The sequence below is a fragment of the Malania oleifera genome, chromosome 7 (genome assembly GCF_029873635.1).
Source record: "Malania oleifera isolate guangnan ecotype guangnan chromosome 7, ASM2987363v1, whole genome shotgun sequence".
NCBI classification, from domain to species: domain Eukaryota; kingdom Viridiplantae; phylum Streptophyta; class Magnoliopsida; order Santalales; family Ximeniaceae; genus Malania; species Malania oleifera.
In genome coordinates, this window is record NC_080423.1 from 101,506,551 (window position 1) to 101,526,812 (window position 20,262).

General features: G+C 36.6%; 1 protein-coding gene across 3 annotated transcripts in view; it reads left to right on the forward strand.

The window, feature by feature from the left end:
* The window catches only part of LOC131160260 (DNA (cytosine-5)-methyltransferase CMT2-like), a 78,601-nt gene that overhangs the window by 25,709 nt on the left and 32,630 nt on the right, over positions 1-20,262 (forward strand). For 2 of the 3 annotated variants that reach the window (XM_058115717.1, XM_058115719.1), the window contains exons 4-9: positions 1,469-1,576; positions 1,668-1,787; positions 1,947-2,040; positions 11,982-12,187; positions 12,293-12,358; positions 12,446-12,667. In XM_058115717.1, the coding sequence (XP_057971700.1) occupies positions 1,469-1,576; positions 1,668-1,787; positions 1,947-2,040; positions 11,982-12,187; positions 12,293-12,358; positions 12,446-12,667 (816 nt within the window). The remainder of the gene's footprint in view (positions 1-1,468; positions 1,577-1,667; positions 1,788-1,946; positions 2,041-11,981; positions 12,188-12,292; positions 12,359-12,445; positions 12,668-20,262) is intronic. The other variant, XM_058115718.1, reaches the window with a different exon arrangement.

A 20,262-nucleotide genomic window follows, 5' to 3' on the forward strand; every position in this document is an offset into this window, starting at 1 on the left:
TGTTTTTGGTATATGTGACTTGATTTGGCTTGAAGAATGTTCCTGTTGATTCTGCCCCTTTTAGTTCATGATGTATCTTACTGTTTATGGTGTTTTTGATACATTTGGCTTGAGTGTCATCAGAACATTCTTAATACCCTCTTGCATTTGAGACCTTGAAACTTGAGAAATGGCAGGTGAATATCAAGAGGCAATGGGAATCCCCACTGTTCAAGGAGCAGTTAGTGGCAAGCTTTCAGCTGAACAAGTGAACAGTGCTCTAACTTTTACATAGTTGAAAAGGATATGGATCCTGGAAATTTCTCACTCCAAAGGAATCAGACTGTTTAATGGAAATATTGGTTGCAGCCAGGATCAATAAACTGAAAATGTTTGATGCAGAATTGTTAGAATAATTTAGAATAACTTGAACATAAGCTTTTAGGCTTTTCTGCTAAGCCACTTATGCAGTTCATTCAACTTATTCAGCACTTCTCTTCCTGTGCTTGATAGAGTCATAGTAGTCTGATTCATGCCGGTAGACTGCAATTCAGAGCCAAGCTTAGTCGAAGCTGGTGGGATAATATGAATTTAAAATCAGACAAGAAGCAAGTGGATGTCAATAGTGCATCAGCAAGTGGTGAGAATCCTGCTGCCTGGCGTCTAGGAGTGGTGCTATAATCAAGTAGTGGAATGTGGTAGGCCTTTATGTGATTTTTTGAACAGTACCTCTATTCTCACACGGTTGAAAAGTGGATGATAGATCCTGGTGAATCATTACTGAAAGGAATTAGAGTGCACAGCAAAAAATAGGATGTAGATGAGATCTGTCTATTGCCTATAAGAAAGGGCTCTATCAATCTCTAGCTTAACCTTCTATGCTTGTGAAGTTACTTATGCATGTTATTTGACATTCAAAATTTTCGGGTCTGGGTGTGACATTGCATCACTTTGTATTCTGTTTTGAATAAAATATCTTTCAAAATGTTGTACAATGGCTCTATCTGTTTTAAGTTGCTACTTCATTTTATTTGACTTACTGAAGACTTTTGGGTGGGGGCATGACATTGCATTGTTTTATTAAGTCGTCTGTGAAACTCTTGTGTAGCGACTCAAGCTTCTTGGCTTGGTTATAAGCCTTCTATGTAGGTTATTTATCTTATTTAAGACTTTTGGAATGACATTGCTTCCCTTTAGCCTCACTTCAAAATTTTTTTAAAAAATCTTATCAAAATCTAGTTCAGTGTCTCTGTCTGAAGTTATTTCTTACTGATATGATTTAGGCTGCCTGTTTGAATTTACAACTTATTTATTTTGTGCATTTCCATTGGCTTGATTCCTCATTAACTCAAGTATCAGTTTGCATTGTTGTCTTCTGTTGTATCTACCATTTTCTTTTCCCCTTAATTGTTTTAATTGAATATATTATATATTTGAATAATGTGGAGCTCAATAGTTGTGTTTCATGATGCATTTTTATGTCTTCTAGGGCAAGGAAGGGGGGCAGAACTATGTTGGGAGGATACTAGAATTTTTTAAAACAATGGATGATGAAGATTATTTTAGGGTTCGGTGGCTCTATAGGGCAGAGGACACGGTAAGAATATTTGCATTATTGATTTTGTTGGGTATTTCATGTTGTTCTAGGTCATTTTTGGCACTTACTATTTGCTCCATTTCCTTTCCAGATAATGAATGAAGATGTGGCATCTCATGACAAAAGGCGTCTCTTCTATTCCGACATGATGAATGATAATTTGTTAGATTGCATTGTTTCAAAACTCAAAATAATACAAACAGCACCAAGTGTATGCTTCAATCTTGTTTTTTAAGTTCTATAATTTAATATTCCTAAATAGTTGATTTATTAGAGTTTTTACAATTGATTCACAACAAAATTTCATTCAGTTAGTGCAAATTTTTTTAAAAATATTGTATTATTAATGTTGCTATTTACTTATTGGCAGGTTAATTTGAAATCAAAATGTATTCCGACTTGTGACTTTTATTATGACATGAAATACTCTGTCGATTATTCAACATTTTGTACAATGGTAACAGGTAAGTTCTTGATTAAGGCTGTAATCTTGTTGCGATTCCTCTATTTGAAATTATGTGTCACATGTAAATCAGCTATTTTTTGTACCAACCATGTGAATATAGTCTGGCAATCTAATTTTTCTATTGAATGTTATAATGTGAATTTAATCCCTGCCGAGTTTGGGTTAATGTCCATGATGGACTATTCTCCTTGCCTAGTTGCTTTGTGCATATGACATTGATCAATTTTAATTTATTTTCAATTTTATTTTGGGTTAACCCCCGACACTTTGGAGATAGGTTCTTGTACATATGCTACATGTTCACATGATCCATTAATTGGCATATCTTTGGGCTTAGTGCAGGTTGTTGAGCATGGTGTTAAATTTTCATGAAATTGTCAAAATTTCAATGGCAGTCGATTTCCGTCTTGCATATTTTACATCAAAATCTCAACAAAGCATCCGAAATTTATTGATATCTCAAAATTTTAGCGTAAATTGTCGACATTTTAACTATACAATGAAATTTCATCAGACATCAAATGAGAGATTTAGGAGTGAAGTGAAATTTCTCTTTGAATTTATTTTTTTATTTTATCGAAACAAAAGATTATTATAGGTGCTTTTGAAATTATATGAAAAAAATAAACTTACAATAACATTTTATTTAACCATTCATGTCTAAATTATCATTATTTGTATAATAAATAATATTTAAATGATATGTATTTCATTTGTATTAATTGAATATGTTTAATGTACATTATCTTACAAATATGTTTGCTACTCGTACTATTTTACAACTTTCCACCTCATACAAAACATATATGTATTTAATTTGTAATATATTAGTCCTAAAACTTATATTATTATGTTTGTTAACCATTTCTAAAGTTTCACAAAGAATTCCATGTTTTACAACTAATTTCCATTATTTTTTTCAAATCGAAATCGAAATTGAAATTGACATCAAAATCAAAATTTTTGTCAAAATTTTTGTACTTTTGGAGCTTTGAAATTTGAGTCGAAATCTAAATTTAAGACCTTGGTTTTGAGGATGTTGTCATTGATTTATTGGTTACTTTAGTCATTTAGCATTATTGCTATGTGTTATTGCCGTGTTTATAAACATGAGTTAGTGAGGGTATTATGGTCATTGTCTTGTACTTGGTATATATTATAAGTAGAAGGAGAGACGGTTAATTTTGATTTGAATGCCCTTTCCATCAGGTTTGTTTTCATTATATAGAAGAGATTTACATAGTTGTTGCCTGATTTTTAGCACTTAAATGCAGTCAGATTTTCAGCATTGTTTACAGCCCATTATTTACAGCCTAATTGCCTAAATTATCTCCGTTAACATCCCCCCTCAAATTGATGCTGGTAAATCAAGAAGCATAAATTTGTCAACCGAGAACTGATGCCGGTGCTGAGAAAGAGCTGTAGTGATTATGTCTGCGGTTTGACATTCAGTGGAAATGTGAGGAAGAGTAATCACTCGTTTTTCAAAGGATTCAAGTATGGAATGGCAATCAACTTCGATATGCTCATGGAAGACATGATTAGCGGCGATCTGAATAGCACTGGTATTACCAGAATGAAGAAGAGTGGAATGAAGCTGAGAAAAACCAAGTTCACCCAATAACCCACGAAGCCATGTGATCTCATAGCATGCGGAAGACATAGCACGATACTCTGACTCAGTGGAGGACTTGGAAACTCTGTCTTGCTTCTTACTCTTCCAAGAAATGAGTGCATTGCCTAAGAACATGCACCAGCCAGTAATAGAGCGACGAGTATCCGCACACTTGGCCCAATCAGCATCACTATACCCCACCAACTGTAAAGAAGACTCCTTAGGAAAGAGCAACCTGCGTGTAGAGGTGCCCTTCAGATATCGGATAATACGGCGGATAATGGCTAAATGAAGATGTTGGGGAGCCTGCATAAATTGACTGACTTGTTGCACAGCAAAAGAAATATCAGGACGAGTAATCGTTAAGTAGTTCAAACTCCTAACAAGCTGCTGATACATGGATGGATCTGATAGAAACTCGCCTTCCTCTTGATAAAGCTTAAGATTTTCCTCCAAGATAGTAAGAAGAGAATTACTGACCAGCCAATGAAATCACTTCCTGTGTGTATCTAAGCTGCTGTAAAAACATACCAGTCAAAGTAAGTTGCACCTCAAGGCCAAGAAAGTATTGCAGGAGACCAAGATCTTTCATGTGAAAAGAGGCCTTGAGATGCTGTTGAATTTGCTTAATTAACTTAGTTTTAGAGCCAGTAATATCAATGTCATCAACATATACCAGAAGCAATACAATTCCTCCAAAAGTCTTGTGAAGAAAAAGAGAAGAATCAAACTGACTTTGAGTAAAATGAAAAAAAAGTAGGGTATAGCGAAATTTATCAAACCATGCAGGCGGAGCCTGTTTCAGTCCGTACAAGGATCGGCGTAGCCGACAAACCTCTATGGAAGGTGTAAAAAACATGCTGGGAGGTGGAGACATGTAGATTTCTTCCTTCAAATCCCCATGTAGAAAAGCATTCTTCACATCCATATACCGGAGAGACCACCCTTGCGATATAGCAAGTACCAAGATAATCCGCACAATAGTCATTTTGGCAACAGGGGCAAAGGTGTCTTCATAATCAATACCATACTCCTGCCGATTCCCAAGAGCCAAGAGACGGGCTTTATATCTGTCTAGTGACCCATCAGACCGAAACTTGACTGAGTACGCCCATTTACAACCAATAGGTTTGACACCAGAGGGACAAGTAACAAGATCCCAAGCATGATTATCTTGAAGAGCTTGGATTTCTTCTTGCATGGCCTGCTGCCAACATGCTTGGGGGTGGCTGCCTGGGTATATGAGTGAGGAACAGAAATAGTGTTGAGACTGGCACTAAGTGAGGTATGAGGAAAACCATACCTATTCGGTGGATGTGTAACCCGCGTGGAGCGCCGAGGAATCGCATAGTCAGATGATGGATCAATGTTTGGAAGGGGTGTTGAAGAAGGAGGATGTCGATGATACACCACTGTTTTAAATCGCTCAATAGAAGAAGACACATCATCAAAAGCGGGAAGAAGACTAATAGGAATATTAGAAATAACCTGGACTGAAAGAAATATTTATTTTCGAAGAAAATCACATTCCGAGAGATCCATAATTTGTTTGCATGAGCATCATAACAAACAAATCCTTTCTGAGTAGAGCTATATCCCATAAAAGCACACGTGACAGATTGGGCAGCAAGCTTGTGACACTCAACAGGTGGTAGATGAACAAAACAAACATACCCAAAAGTATGAAAGGATTGATACTCAGGAGATATGCCAAATAATCGAAAATAGGGAGAATCATAATTTAGAGTGGCAGTAGGAAAATGATTGATACAATAGACTGCAGTAGATAAAGCCTCTACCCAGAACTTAGAAGGTACAGAAGAATCAATCACCAAAGTAGGAACGACATCTAAGAGATGGCGATTCTTATGCTCAGAGACTCCATTTTGTTGAGGGGTATAAGGACAAGAACGCTAAATGATACCCTTTTGATGAAGAAAAGTTTGAAAAGAATGAGACATGTACTCCCCTCTTGAGTTGGCGCGTAAATTTTTGATACAAGTATTGAATTGAGTCTTAACAAACGCAACAAATTTTTAAAAGACAGAAAACACGTCAGCTTTAGAGTGGAGAAAATATATCGAAGTGAATCGACTATAATCATCAATAAACGTCACAAAATAATGATATTGACCATGAGAAATAACAGGACTCACACCCTAAACATCAGTATGCACAATCTTAAAGCAATTAGAAGCACGACTACCATGTTTAGGAAAAGTTAAAGTTTTACTTTTACCAAGACGATAAGTAGCACAATCAAAAGATATAGGAGAAGAAGAAAAGTAATCTTTATTGCCCAAAAAACCATGTTTCATAAGATGAGCCAAGACAACATAATTAGGATGACTCAATTTCTTATGCCAAACTTCATTATTATTGGCAATAGCCGTACAGGCAAGAGATACAACATTAGGAATAGAAAACTGTTAAGGGAATAAATGTCCCACTTTAGACCTCTTTGCAATCACTGTCCCCGACATGTGATCCTGCACAAGACAATGACTATGAGAAAAATGAGCATCACAGTTTTTATCTAACAATTGTCCAACAAAAATCAAATTGGTAGACAAGCCAAGAGAGACAAAAACATCACGAAATAAAGAGCCCAAATTACCAACAACAGTAATTGGAAGAGTACTGCCATCAGCTATCTGAATATTTTGCGTGCCTCTATACTTACGAACACCATGGAGACCCGTCATACTACCAATCATACGATTAGAAGCGCTCGAATCAACAATCCAAGAAGTTGAGTCAGTAGCCATGGCTTGTAGGCCTAAGGCCGTAAAAGCAGACACAATCATCTATTGGACCACTACTGGTGTGACAACAGACGTGTCAGAGCTTATAGTGGGTGGTGCAGAAGAATAAGAAGAGGACTGAACAGAAGCCTGAAAAGCTTGGGATTGGCGATTTTGAGGTCGCACTCGACACTGTTTGATGATATGGCTTTCTTTCTTGTAGTAGTTACAAACTTTCTTAGGACAATCACGAGCAATATGACCAAAGTCCTTGCAACTGAAACACTGCAACTTGTTCCTCCCTCTCCCTTGTGCTGCATATGCTACATTCATAGCCTCAAGAAAATACCTTCTCAGAAGTCATACCCATCTGAGTGGATAACCTTTGTTCTTCACACAATAAATCTCCCAAACAAATATCCAAATAAGGAACTAGATCACGGTTCAATAAACTGGTTCGAACAGGCCCAAATTCAGGTTGAAGTTTCATAAAAAACTGATTGCGTTGACTCTCAACATGAACCGCTTGAAGAGCTGCGAGTGCCGTAGGGGGAACCTTAGCATGAACAATCACAGAATACTCGCTCCAAAGATTAATAAAACCAGAATAAAATTGTTCAATAGGTAAATTACCTTGACTGCAATTACTAATTTCCAACTCCAATTGGAACTTCCGAGCACTGTGATCTTGGTCGTAAATACGATGGAGATAATCCCACATAGCCTGAGCCGTAGTAAAACAACGAAGATTGGTCACAATGTAAGACTCATTCGTCCCCAACAGCCAAGAGATCACCTTAGCATCCTTGACCTCCCATTGTGCAAATCCCTTTTCATTACTGGGAGCTTGAGCAGAACTATCAATATGATTTGATAATTTGTTCCCTTTCAAGAACATTTTAAATTGGAATTCCCACGTAGAGAAATTCTTTCCGGTAAATCGAACAGTAGTCTTTTCAATAGACATGATGAAAGACACAAAAGAAAAATAAGCCCAAGAAGTCAACCAAATAAACGGCAAGCCTAACTCAAATCAGGTCCAAATCCAAATAATAAGAGGTCCACAGACACAACCAGATTACAAAAGCCCAGCAGAAATAAAAAACCCGGATCAAACATGGAAGGCCCAGATCAAACACAGAAGCCTAACTAGAAATACCTGCCCTGTGTGAAAAATGATGCAGCAGAGGAAGAAACACAACACCTTCGTCAATCACACCAGGAGGAGTTGAAGGTGCTGATCACCACAGAAACTGCCGACAGCTACAAAAATGCGCAGCCACCACGAGAAAAACACCAAGATGAGTAGCCCACAACAAAGGACAGTGTGCGCAAATAAAAAAAAATTCCGGCAGCCCCAAACAAAACTCAAAATCACCAATGTGGACAACACAGAGAAGGCCGATGCCTTCGAAAAGCAAGAAAGAACTTGCTGAACCCGAGAGAAAAAATAAACAGCAATGAGAATGGCACCCAGTGATTAAGACCAAAACGACGGAATGAGAAGAGGGGCTCTGATACCATGTTAATTTTGGTCTGATTGCCCTTTCCATCAGGTTTGCTTTCATTATATAGAAGAGATTTACGTAGTTGTTGCCTGATTTTCAGCACTTAAATACTGCCAGATTTTCAGCATTATTTACTGCCTAGTCAGCATTATTTGCAGCCTAATTGTCTGATTTTCAGCACTTAAATGCTGCCAGATTTTCAGCATTATTTACAGCTTACTCAGCATTATTTACAGCCCATTATTTACATCCTAATTGCCTGAATTATCTCCGTTAACAGAGACCTATCATTGTAATAAGGTCTTCCAATTCTCCCAGTACTTTAACATGGTTAGTGAGGCTATTGTGGTCATTGTCATGTACTTGGTATATATTATAATTAGAGGGAGAGACCTATGGGTTTAATACGGTCTTCCAATTCTCCCTGCACTTTAACATGGTATCAAAGCACGATTCGACCTAAACCCTAAGTGCCGCAACCACCACCCAACCAAACCCTAAATCTCATAGCCCTAGGCATGTCTGCCTTTGTACAAGGGTTATCCACACCACTGAAGACCTAAAACAACTCCAGCAATCACTGGAGAACACTACAGTCGTTGAAAAATTTCTAGATGCCACTGCCAGCTCAGAAACCTTGAAATCCCTATGGTTTTTGCAAAACCAATCTCATACCCACACACAGACACCACCGATCTGTTCAACCCTAAAACTCCATCATTAGACTGGCTCGTGCTCTCATGCACTTATTGAAGCCTAGCAGTGCCAACCCCATGTGCTGGCACATGAGGCTTCATTTAACCATGTTTTTGGCCTGGACTGCTCCTATATCATATGAATACCTCTTTAAACCATATTAGAGTTTATGATCATGGATTTTGTTCAAGGATCCCACCTTTTTTACTTTTTCATGCGTGGAACTCTGGGAATGGTTGTTGGACCACCTAAGCTGTTTGTTATTGGTAAATGAGTCCATTGGGGTTGGAACGGTGTTGTGCTGCATGTTTTGATTATTTCTGGTTGTTTGTCTTGTCCATTATGTGTTTGTAATTTGTTCTAGTGATCTAGGTGGTTTGATAGGCTTATGTAAATTTGAACACTTGTTTTTAATCCGAGCCAAGTGACAATAGAATGAAAGAATTATTGATTCAGAAAGATGCATTGATTGTTTCCCTAGTGGAGCTTGATGGAACCTCAGATGGCATGGGCATGAATGCATCTTGATGCATGCAAGGAGATTTGGGATTATGTCAAGCTCTAGTCTTGGTAGTGTAACATTTCCATCCTTTGGTGATGTCTATTTTTTCGTCCTTTGTGCTTCCTCCTTCAAACATTCCTTACCCCTGCTTCTTCCTACTTTTAGGCTTCATTTTAAGCTAGTACTAGATGTTGTCTGGGTCTTCATATGAGTGAGAACAGGTGGCATAATATTTTTGTCGGACAAGTGAATAGAAAAACTAATTATAACTTCAATAAGCCACAAAAGGTTATAAGAAGCAATGCATAGTGAAAGATTTGTTGAAGAAAGAAGAAGAAGCTAGTGTACTTTTGCCAAAGAAGATGGCCATAGAGGGTACTGGATGCCTTGTGTGGACTGTGAGATAGTTTTTTGTTTGGTTGTATTGGAATTTTCAGTAACCACAACTTTTTGTCATTTTTATTTTTCATAAGGGGTAAAAATGTAAAAGTGATTTATGAGTTTTCCCTCTTATTGATTTCGGAAAATGAGAATATGTATAATTTGGTTAGAGTTGTTAGATCCTCATGTGACCAGTTCACTTAATTAGTTAACTAATTTAGACAATTCAGTTGCAATAAATAATTAGTCAGATGTAGCCTGTGTCAAATTACCGCTTTATCTAAAAGCTTAAGCTGTCGGGGTGTGGACCAACAATGTATATCAAGCTTTAACACTCCCTCATATGTGCAACTCGACGGTACATGGAGAGATAAACAGACGAGAAATAACACCCATCACATGGAATACAATAATTTTTAAACACAACATAATAAAAGCAGGCTACAAGACTAGAACTTAGGATCTCCTGGTAACTAGCTCCAATATCATGTTAGATTACCACTTTACGTAAAAGATTAAGCTCTTAGGTTGTGGGCCAACAATGTATATCAGGCTTTTACAACGCCTATTTGAACTTTGAAGGCTTATTCAGGTCAAACCATTAGATTACAAATTTACTAAAAGCTTAAGATTTTTGGGCCAACAATGCACTTCAAGCCTTAAAAACCTCCAGCCCATGCAGCCCTATTGCTCTTGGAGAAATAAATTAACGATAAATGACACCTATAGCAGGAAATCAGATAACTTTTAACAACGAAAGTGTGTTAAACCTGCCTTGTCTAGTTGTTGAAACAAGTTGGAAAAGGTGATATCTCTGCACCTCCCACTTGAGTGGGAGTGTTAAAGTGTTGACAGGTTTATATAAGTCATTTTGTGTTTAAATGTGTGAGGAGTGTTTGAGTCATAAAAAAAATGTTTTAACTAAATAGGCGAGTCTCTTCTCTAGCTGGCAGTTCTCTCCCTTATTTTCTCCTTCTTCTCCTTTCTCTTGCCCTAACCCTTTACTCATTGTTCCTTGATCCATTTAATTCGCTCTGGTTTGCAACATGATTTAAAAGATAAAATAATTTTTGAATTGAATGATTAATATCATATTTGAAGTGACTTATTTGCTATTTGTTCCTATTTCAATCATCAAATTTTGATTACAATAGCTTCCTAAGTAGACTTTGTAAGCGTTCATTGTTGTTTGTATTTCGTTCAGCAAAATTTTCTTTCCTGACCAAACATATAACTGTTTACTGTATTCTTGACCCATGGTAAAACTTTGTTCTGATACAAGAAGGAAAATTTTGTAATACATTTTTTTTCCTCCCCCCCCCCCCCTCCTTTTTTTTTAAAAAAAAAAAGTATGCCTGCATTTGCTTGCTTTGATGACTAACTTAGGTTTTAAAGCACTAATTTCCAAGTTAAGTTGAAAATATGACCAACTTGGAGAAGTTAAAGGAGGAGAAAACAATGCACGTATGAGAGGTGAAAACCAGGAAGGGAAGCCCTGAATTTATGTTAATAAAATTATTCTAACCATTTCCCTCTTAAAAATCTGGTTAGAAATAAACAGCGGAAATAAGAGGGGGTGGAGAGGGGCAGAGCGACTCTGAGGAAGATAGTTTAGCGTAGGCATACAAAGTTGTCATTGATATGGTATTTTTAATTTCTAATATTTTTTGGTTTTAAAGGACTTGGTGGAATGACTCTCAATGGCTTTGTAAAATTTGGAGGCTGACACACACACACACATTTACCCACGTGAATCTATAAGCTTTTAACACATACAACGGCATACACATTCCACTCCACAATATGTAAACTCACCGTGTTCTATCATAAAATGTAAATTCACCATGTGATGAATTTATTTGGGATTGGCCTTTAGTCAAGTTGGATATTTTAGAGTTTGCCCCAGTATTGAACCGCAAGTTTCAGTAATTGGTTTCAATTCATTCTTTCTTCAGGTTTGATTTGGATTTTGATTCAAGTAGTTGGCATTTACTAGTCTTCCAGATGCTCATAGACAAATATTTTCAAGTTGTAGTGTTCTCATTTGACATTATTTATTAAATTCAGCATCCATGCACACACACACACACACACACATATACACGGACACGCATGCACACAGACACAGACACTCAGGCCTGCTTCTCTCATTTATCTAATGTCTTTTTCCATTTTTTTTCTTTTATTGATTCTGGTATATTTTATGAAATATTTTTTTTTGTTGTTGATGTTATTGTATTTATTGTGTTCATTTTAACTTCAAGATAGTTTAGATAGGGTTGCTTCTTTATTTAATTTCTTGTTTTAACTGATTGATTTCATTAATCTTTTAGCAGATGAAGAACTGTTTGTGATCTCATAACATAAATCTCTTGTTTCTCATGTTTTTATTTTTATTTTTTCACACGCCTTCCTTCGCTTTTCTTCTCTTTGAGGTTGTAAAACTTCATAAGACACTAGAGTGCTTTCATCTAATTTTCCTTGTTGGTCTAGATAATTCTGCAGATGGTAATAATATATCCTCATCTGCTTGCATGAAGACAGTTCTTATGAATGGTATTAAGCCTAAGTTTGAGGGAATATCTAGTCATAAACCTTACAGATCAGAGCTAGCCTTATTAGATATTTATTCTGGTTGCGGTGGAATGTCAACTGGGTTGTGCCTGGGTGCCAAACTCTCAGGACTAGATCTTGTGACGGTAAACTATCACTGAGAAGTTCTACATTCCTGATTTTCAATTTATTCACCGTTGCATATCAATATGTGTTGATGAAACGGAACTTATTTTCAACAATATTTGCAGAGATGGGCCATTGACCTTAACAAATCTGCATGTGACAGCTTGAAGTTAAATCATCCAGGGATACACGTATGTGTTCCTCTTTTATTTACTATCCAAATTAATGCAAGTGTTGAAACATTGAAGGCTTTATGTCTATCATGCTTCTTTCAACAGGTTAGGAATGAATCTGCAGAGGATTTCCTCCATCTATTGAAGGAATGGGACAAACTGTGCAAAAGATTTGGAACCAAAAATGTTGAAAAAGTAACCAGATCAAATTCTAAGATCTCGAGAGCATCTCAGGATTCAAATTCTGGTGAATATGAAGTTTCCAGTCTAGTTGATATTTGTTATGGTGATCCCACCAATACTGGCAAGCGTGGGTTGAAATTTAAGGTATGTGTGCTACAACACCCTGAAATTTAACTCTATAAGAACAACCAACCAAATAAAAGCATTAGTTTTAGAGGGAACTTTGGCCTTCCAAATATTATGATAAAGGGAAAAAGACATGTTCTCCTTATCAAAACCTCAAAAGAAGGATTATACACGTAAAATTTACCATTCACATGAAACATTAACCACATAATTATGCTTTTAAATTGTATAATTAAACTATATTAAAAAGGTAAATTGGGCTAGTGAAACACTCATTGATAATTTTTTTGGACAAGAAAATATATTTTAAAAGAGAACAAGCAAAGCTACATTGAGAGGAGAACAAGACGTCTTCCCAAAAACAGAAAAAAATTACAATGAAGCTGCCATCGAATTCCTTTGAAGGTCGGACAACGTCATCCCCCAAAAGAATCCAACTGAATGGGCCCAAAAAGAAGCCAACAACACTATTCTATCCCATAACAAATGATGAGTGGTCGTACCATCTTTGAAGATTCTAATATTCCTCTCCTTCCGATGGGTTCACAGGGTGGCAAAAACCTACAACTCCATAATGCTCTTCCTTTGTAACCATCCTACTCATTGATAATTTGGACTTGAGACTCATAAAAACAATGGTGGTTTGAAAATCCTATGGGGAAGATCATAAATACATTGCAAGCTAATGCAGCATAACTAAAGGTGCAAGGGAGGCAGTCTTAAAATAATTAAATTAATTTTTGAAGCATGTTCCTACACATTATCAAAAGATATTACCCAACCGTCAATTAAAATACCTTGTGAGATGAATTAAGGTTATGTTTGGTTTGCGGAATCCCTATTCCCTAGAATAGATTAGTTTTAGTACTTAAGTTACAATTAGTTATACAATAAAATATGTTGTTACTATAAAGCAAATTACAATGTGAAACTTTTTATGAGTCCATAATAAGGAATAGATGAGGAATAACTATTCCCAAGTTTCATCGTGGGGATGTCTATTCCTTTCTTATTACGCATTGAATGAATATATAAGGAATAACTATTCCCTTGATTCCCAAAATTTAAACTATACCCCATCTTATTCCAATGAATAGCTATTCCACCGAACCAAATGAGCTGTAAATTTTGACGAATAAGAAATCCTTTGAAAATTACCTTGGGCACTTGTAGGAACATCTTTCTCCCTTTGTTCTCACTTTGCAATAATGAGGATAACACACTAAAGGTGGCTTGATGACACTTTGTCATGTTACAAGGCCTTGGAGTATCTCTTTGGTGGCTCCTCCAAAGAAGGCACCCTAAACCTTTAGTTATAGATGTGCAAGGGCTGTTGTTTTACTCCTTGGAGGCTAAGAAACGCAATCAATGATTGACCAACTTCCTTGGAGTCTAAGAGATGCAATCAATGATTGAGATTTATTTTAGGTGAGGGAACAAAACAACAATGGTCTTGACCAACTTCTAGTTCATCTGCTATGGCCACGGTGTGCAATAAGAGTTCCTTTGCTTTTCTATCAATCGGGTTTAGAGTGCTAACAATGTGTATGCACGACTTAAAATATGATTTACATATCAAAAGACATTTCATTTAATGAACACAATTCTGTACTCAAATAGATGCATTAAGATTTGTTGTGTTTAATGCCAAGCTTGCCCCTTGCATGTAATTGAAGTTCCAAAATTGCCCCTCATCCAATTTCAAGTATCCAAATTGCTTTCAATGAAGTTTTAATATTAAATTAGTTCTCTGACATGTATCAGATACCAATACCATCATCTTATTCAAATTAAATATCAAGATTGTCATCCAGTGAAAACTAAATACAAAAATTACTCTCAATGTAAACTACCTAGTTTTGCTAGATTCTATGTCTGCAATGATGGGTCAATAGGGCTTTGAGATTTTGGGCTACTCACCAAATTGGTTTGGGCTTTAACATTAGTGGACCAAAGTTGGATGTCTTATAATATCCCTTCTTGGGAACACCTTTTCTTGAATCATACTTGTCCAACATAAGATATATGTGCTTCTGCACCAACATCGGTTACCAAAAATACCAAGAAGCTAGAAGATGTTAATTATTTTTATTTTGGTCCATGCTTAGGGTCAATATTTTATTTTAATTTAGATTATCTTAGAGGAGTTTTTACTTCCCATTTCAGTTTTACTTGTGCTTCGTGGTTGTTAGTGTATATTACTTGTGAGTTGTAACTAATCAATCTTAATTTTTAGAAAATTAATATTTTGGTTTAAGAACTATTTGCTTGGTCACATTATGTGTTTTGTGTCAAAGTGTTATTAGATCATTGTGCTGCTACTGCAACTGCTGCATTCTGTCACCATTATATTGCCTACTTACACCATAAATTGAACCTCCAGCATGGCCTGCCATTCAATTTCCCCAATTGACTAGCGCTGCATTTGAATCTTCCCACCAGTGGAAACCCATCCAGATCTGATGCCTACATTTTGTAATCAATCTTAGACTACAAACACTAACTGTTCTATTTTCTCAAGATCAAGAACTATCCAATCCACTAATATCAGAACCTTGATTAAATCCCTAAACCCACCATTAAATCCATTCAAAAACCATAATTGAAATCTTTTGTAGCCAACATCCACAACTCTTTCAAGGTGTTGATGTTCATCATTAATTACCCCAGTAAAGTCCTGATCCCTTGATAGAAATCCAACCGAACGTACTCTGAAACATTAAAATTTTTAGCAACCCATGGCTGATTGATTCATCACTTATCATCTCATAGCCCCACCCTTGCTGCCAATACCTGGAACACACTGTTATTCCACCTTTAGGCATTGACAATCTTTATTGTAATCAGAACCTCTGGAATCAATGATTCTGCAAGGTTTTCAGTTGTCACCAACTGAAACTTCATGCTTGAGCATCATGATTTAAGTTTGTCTTGGCGTGACCATCAGAGAGCTAATAAATACAACATCCCTAGCGACAACTGGCCCATAGCATTTCTTAATCCTAGAGCACAAGCAAGCCATATTTTTCAATTAATTTTAGAGCAAATTGGTTCTGTAAAAATGGTGAAGATGTTGATTTTGATGTGTGCAACAACTGTGAGAATGAACTAACCATCAAAGTAGAATCAGGTTATAGTGATTTGAAGATGATGGATGAGGTTATCTGATTGCCAAATGGTGAGACATGCAATGATCTGGGTGGTAATGGACCATTTTATTTGAATGACTCCGGTCATCTCTATTCAGATAGATTATATGGACAGGCAGAAGAATCTGATGCATGCCAATGCTTTACTTGCTCTCATTGCTGCTGTTGCTATTCAAAACCAACCTTTATTGTGCTTCTGAGTCAAGGTTGACTTAGGGGAGTTCAATGGGTAAGGTGAACCAAACTCCCATTTAGATAGGTTCATGGGTATTGAAATGCATTCTCCTATGAGGAGGTACCTAAACCTTAATGAGGTTGTCCAGTATTTAATCTCCTGTGTTTGAGCCACAGGAGAAAAAGAAGAATAAACAATAGGATTTTCCTTTTAACTGTTATGCATGTTGAAAAAAGGGTCACTTGACTGCATGATACGGATGTTGTCCTCATTGAAACCTTATGATTTATCTGGAAATCCTAATGATGCTGATGGGGTTCAATTTGTGTTATAGATGTTAGGTAAGCGGCCTATGCCTTGTCAGGTGGAAAGATGGGATGGTTAAGATCTGTAAGATCATATAAATGCCCCTCACCTACTGTGCTTCGATGTGACCACTCCAGTTAACTAGTTGTTTTATGAATTTCAAACCATGGTTCCAAGTGATGTTGATCAGCCTCTTCATATTATGGTGTATCCTGGCTTTTCTTTGAACCTTGTTTCTATTGGCTTGTGTGTACTCTTTGCTAATTTCTAGAGCTTTTAGCCAGTAAGGGTTTGTACATATTGTTTGGATTGTGATGAGATAATTCTTATGTTTGCTTATGCTCCATTTGTTATGCTTGGACTGGTTTTCTACTCTGTTATGTGAGAAAGCTACGAGTTTGTGAATTTGGGAAAGCTTTGACAATATTTATTATGTAAATATTATAATTTATCATCCTAATTCCAATTGTATTGATTCTGCACACGAAGAAAAAATATCTCATTTAATCTCCCCAATCATGAGACATGCCACATTGAGCTCGGTCTTCGTACTTCTTTTAAGGCTCCAGCTTCCAGTGCTGATATTATTAGCTGAAATCCAAAGTAAATTTGAGGTTGATTTCTTTCGTAGAATGAAGGAGGTTATAAGTGCGACCACACTATTGCTAATCCTCTCAAAATTCCAAGTAGCCTAGAATATTTTAATTATTTTTTATTTCCATTTTATTTTCAGCATTTTATTCACTATTTTAGTTTAATTTAGTTTGTCTTGCATGAGTATTTTAGGTGATTAAGATATCCTAATATAGTTTTGTTTGGGTCTCAAGGCTTTTAGCCTATAAATTATTCCTTGTAATGAAAATTTTATTCAGTTTCTGGAAAGATTTTAGTTGAGAATGATTTGCTTGACCAAATTGTGTGCCTTCCTTGTCCCTAGAGTTCCTAATGATGTTGAAATCACCCTTGACCACCCAGCAAGGACTACAAAAATGAAAAAGGCATGCTAGCTCATCAAAGCAAGCACCATGCAAGGGAAACTGCGTGAGGCCATAAACTGACGTAAGCCACCACTCCCCCCCGCACCCCTACCTAGAGCAGGATTGACATCAAAGAAGATGCAAAAAGACAATCTCCTAGTGTTGCAATTCTTGTGTCCTAAGCTGCTAGATGATCCCAAGAAGTCATAGAAGGGTAAGAAATCCACTCTTTAAATCTATAATCCAAAATGTTTCTACGAACAACACATCTATATCCCTTACTTTAGACTTCTACAAGAATAAAATATGTGGACTAATTTTATTGACCAACTCCTTAATCATTCTCTTCTTATTACAAGACCCTAACCCCACAAGTTCCAGGACAAAATCCTCATTCAATTTCATTATTAGTACCCAAAAAAACCAACTCCCTTTGTCGTAGTTAAATAAAGAAGCAAACCTAACCAACTCCCTACTTAACTCACTAGTCCTTTTGCTTACTTTAGACTTCTACAAGAATAAAATATGTGGACTAATTTTATTGACCAACTCCTTAATCATTATCTTCTTATTACAACACCCTAACTCCACAAGTTCTAGGACAAAATCCTCATTCAATTTCATTATTAGTACCCAAAAAAACCAACTCCCATTGTCGTAGTTAAATGAAGAAGCAAACCTAACCAAATCCCTACTTAACTTACTAGTCCTTTTGCTTTCCCTAAGACCTTTTAGTTTAAGCCTGTTGTAACGGTCTCAATCCAAGTCTAGCAAGGTATTATTTGCTTTGGCTCATTTACCTCATGTTTTTGTCCTATAAAAAGTGCCTCTCATAGTTGGAGCTTGAACCATCCTTATAAGCCTCGGATCTCCTTTTACACATCCAATGTAGGACCATGACATGCTTTTCTGTCTGATATCTAATGCCCTCGTCATAGCGGCCCACGCCTTTGCGTAGGATCCACCCACATGATAGTATTCCCCATGGTGGCTCTGATACCAAATATAATAATGCTGGACCAACTCTGGTAAGGTATTGTCCATTGTGTCCCACTAGTCTCTCAATTTTGCTCAATAAAAATTCTTCACACAGTTGGAGCTTAAATGATCCTTATAAGCTCAAGATCTCCCTAATATACATTTGATGTGGACCAAACATGCTCTCCTGTTTGATTTCACTTGGACCCCGCTTCTGATTAATTGGTTTCTTTTAAAATCTGGTTCACAAATATTCCCCATATTTCCCTATCAAGACTAATCTGAAGCTTTTTCAATAGTGAAGCTAATGAATCAATACCACAGCCTCCACACCGGTTTCAACGTCCTCCAGCACCTTACACCTCCCATAATTGAAGTAAGATGTTTCTACAACACCTACTTTTGCTCCAATCTTCTGCAGCTGTTCAATAAGAAGTTCATTATCCTAAAAAATTATAAGAGGATGTCAAAACATCCCCTACATCTTCGAAACTTGAAGGTAACTTCTCTAAGTCATCCAAACTGAAAGTTGAGGAGTTGTCCCAAGAGGGGGGGGGGGGGTGAATTGGGTTATTAAATTTTCCTTTAATTCTTTTTAAGAATTCTTAATCTCTTGTTGATTTAACACACAGAAAAGACTTAGTTATTTGTTCAATCCACAAACCAATCACAATTAAACAAAAACTCAACCAATCAAACAACAACTAAAGTATTCAACCACAAAATACCAAATCAAGATATAATATGCAGCTTCTTGGCAATTCTCATTTTTTTCAAGAACTCAATATATTTGGTTGTATGTAGCCCTGTGAATATATGTAAGCCCTATATCAATGGATTTGATTTCTCAATATGATGCACAATATGAAATCCAACCCTCCTTCTAAGAACTTGGACTTTAAATAAACTTTCAGTTAATGAGTCTTGGGTTTTAACCAATCAACGTACTCTCTTACGGTTTCCGCAATTTGTATTGATCAACCAACGTGCTTCCTTTCGGTTTCCGCAAATCCCAAAATCAAATTAATCTTTAGTTTATTTAATATCCAACCCACACAGTGTATATGATCAAAAATTAAACTCAACCACGCAGTTAATATATGCTGGAATTTAAAGAGAGTAAGGAAAGAGAGCGACACCACGTTTTTCATGAGGTTCAGCTTATCCCCAGCCTACGTTCTCGCCTTAGGCCAATACCACCTAAGGATTCCACTATATTGTTCCTTTCCAGGCAGAACAAACTATTACAAGCAATACCCCACGCTTAGACACTCCTTTAATAGGCTAGAGCAACGCTTCTCCAAGCGATACCCCACGCTTGGTCACTCCTTCATATAGCTAGAGCAATGCCTCTCCAAGAGATACCCCACGCTCAGTCCAACGATCCAACAACCTGGAATCGTCAATCACTACAAGAAACAATAAACAAGATCTGCGTGCACTAACACTCGCACATAGGGTAGATTAGTACAATTTCAAACGCTAGATACTTCTATATTTAAATATCAAATTGAAATAAGATTGAAGCTTTAGTAAGATTTCACCAATATCCTTCTCTAGATGAGTATTAGCAGTAGAAATCAGAGTAGGATGGATCAGCATTTTAGTATTCTCTCAGCAATTCAGTTTAGCAAGATTTGAGCAAGAGAGAGCTTTGATAGCAAGATGGCTTTCAGCAGATTTTCAATTCTTGGTATGATTTGATTTGCAAAACCATGTATTTATAGGCTTCTAAAAGTGTTTTCGTGTTGCCCAAGATTACTTGGAGTATCTTCCAAGTTTTTAGAAAATTTGGGGCTCAAGAAACCTTTATTTGAAATTTAAAAAATTTAAAATTTCTAGCTGTTAACAGTGTTCAGACGGCTGAAGTATCGGGTTCAGTCTTCTGATGTTCCTTAACACCCTAAAAAACTTGAACTGGACACAGGGTCAGATGAATTGAGGGTTCAGTCTTCTGAAGTCCAGATCAGATGACTGAACTAAGGGTTCAGTCTTCTGAGGGTGTACTGCCTCTTCTCTATTCCTTCA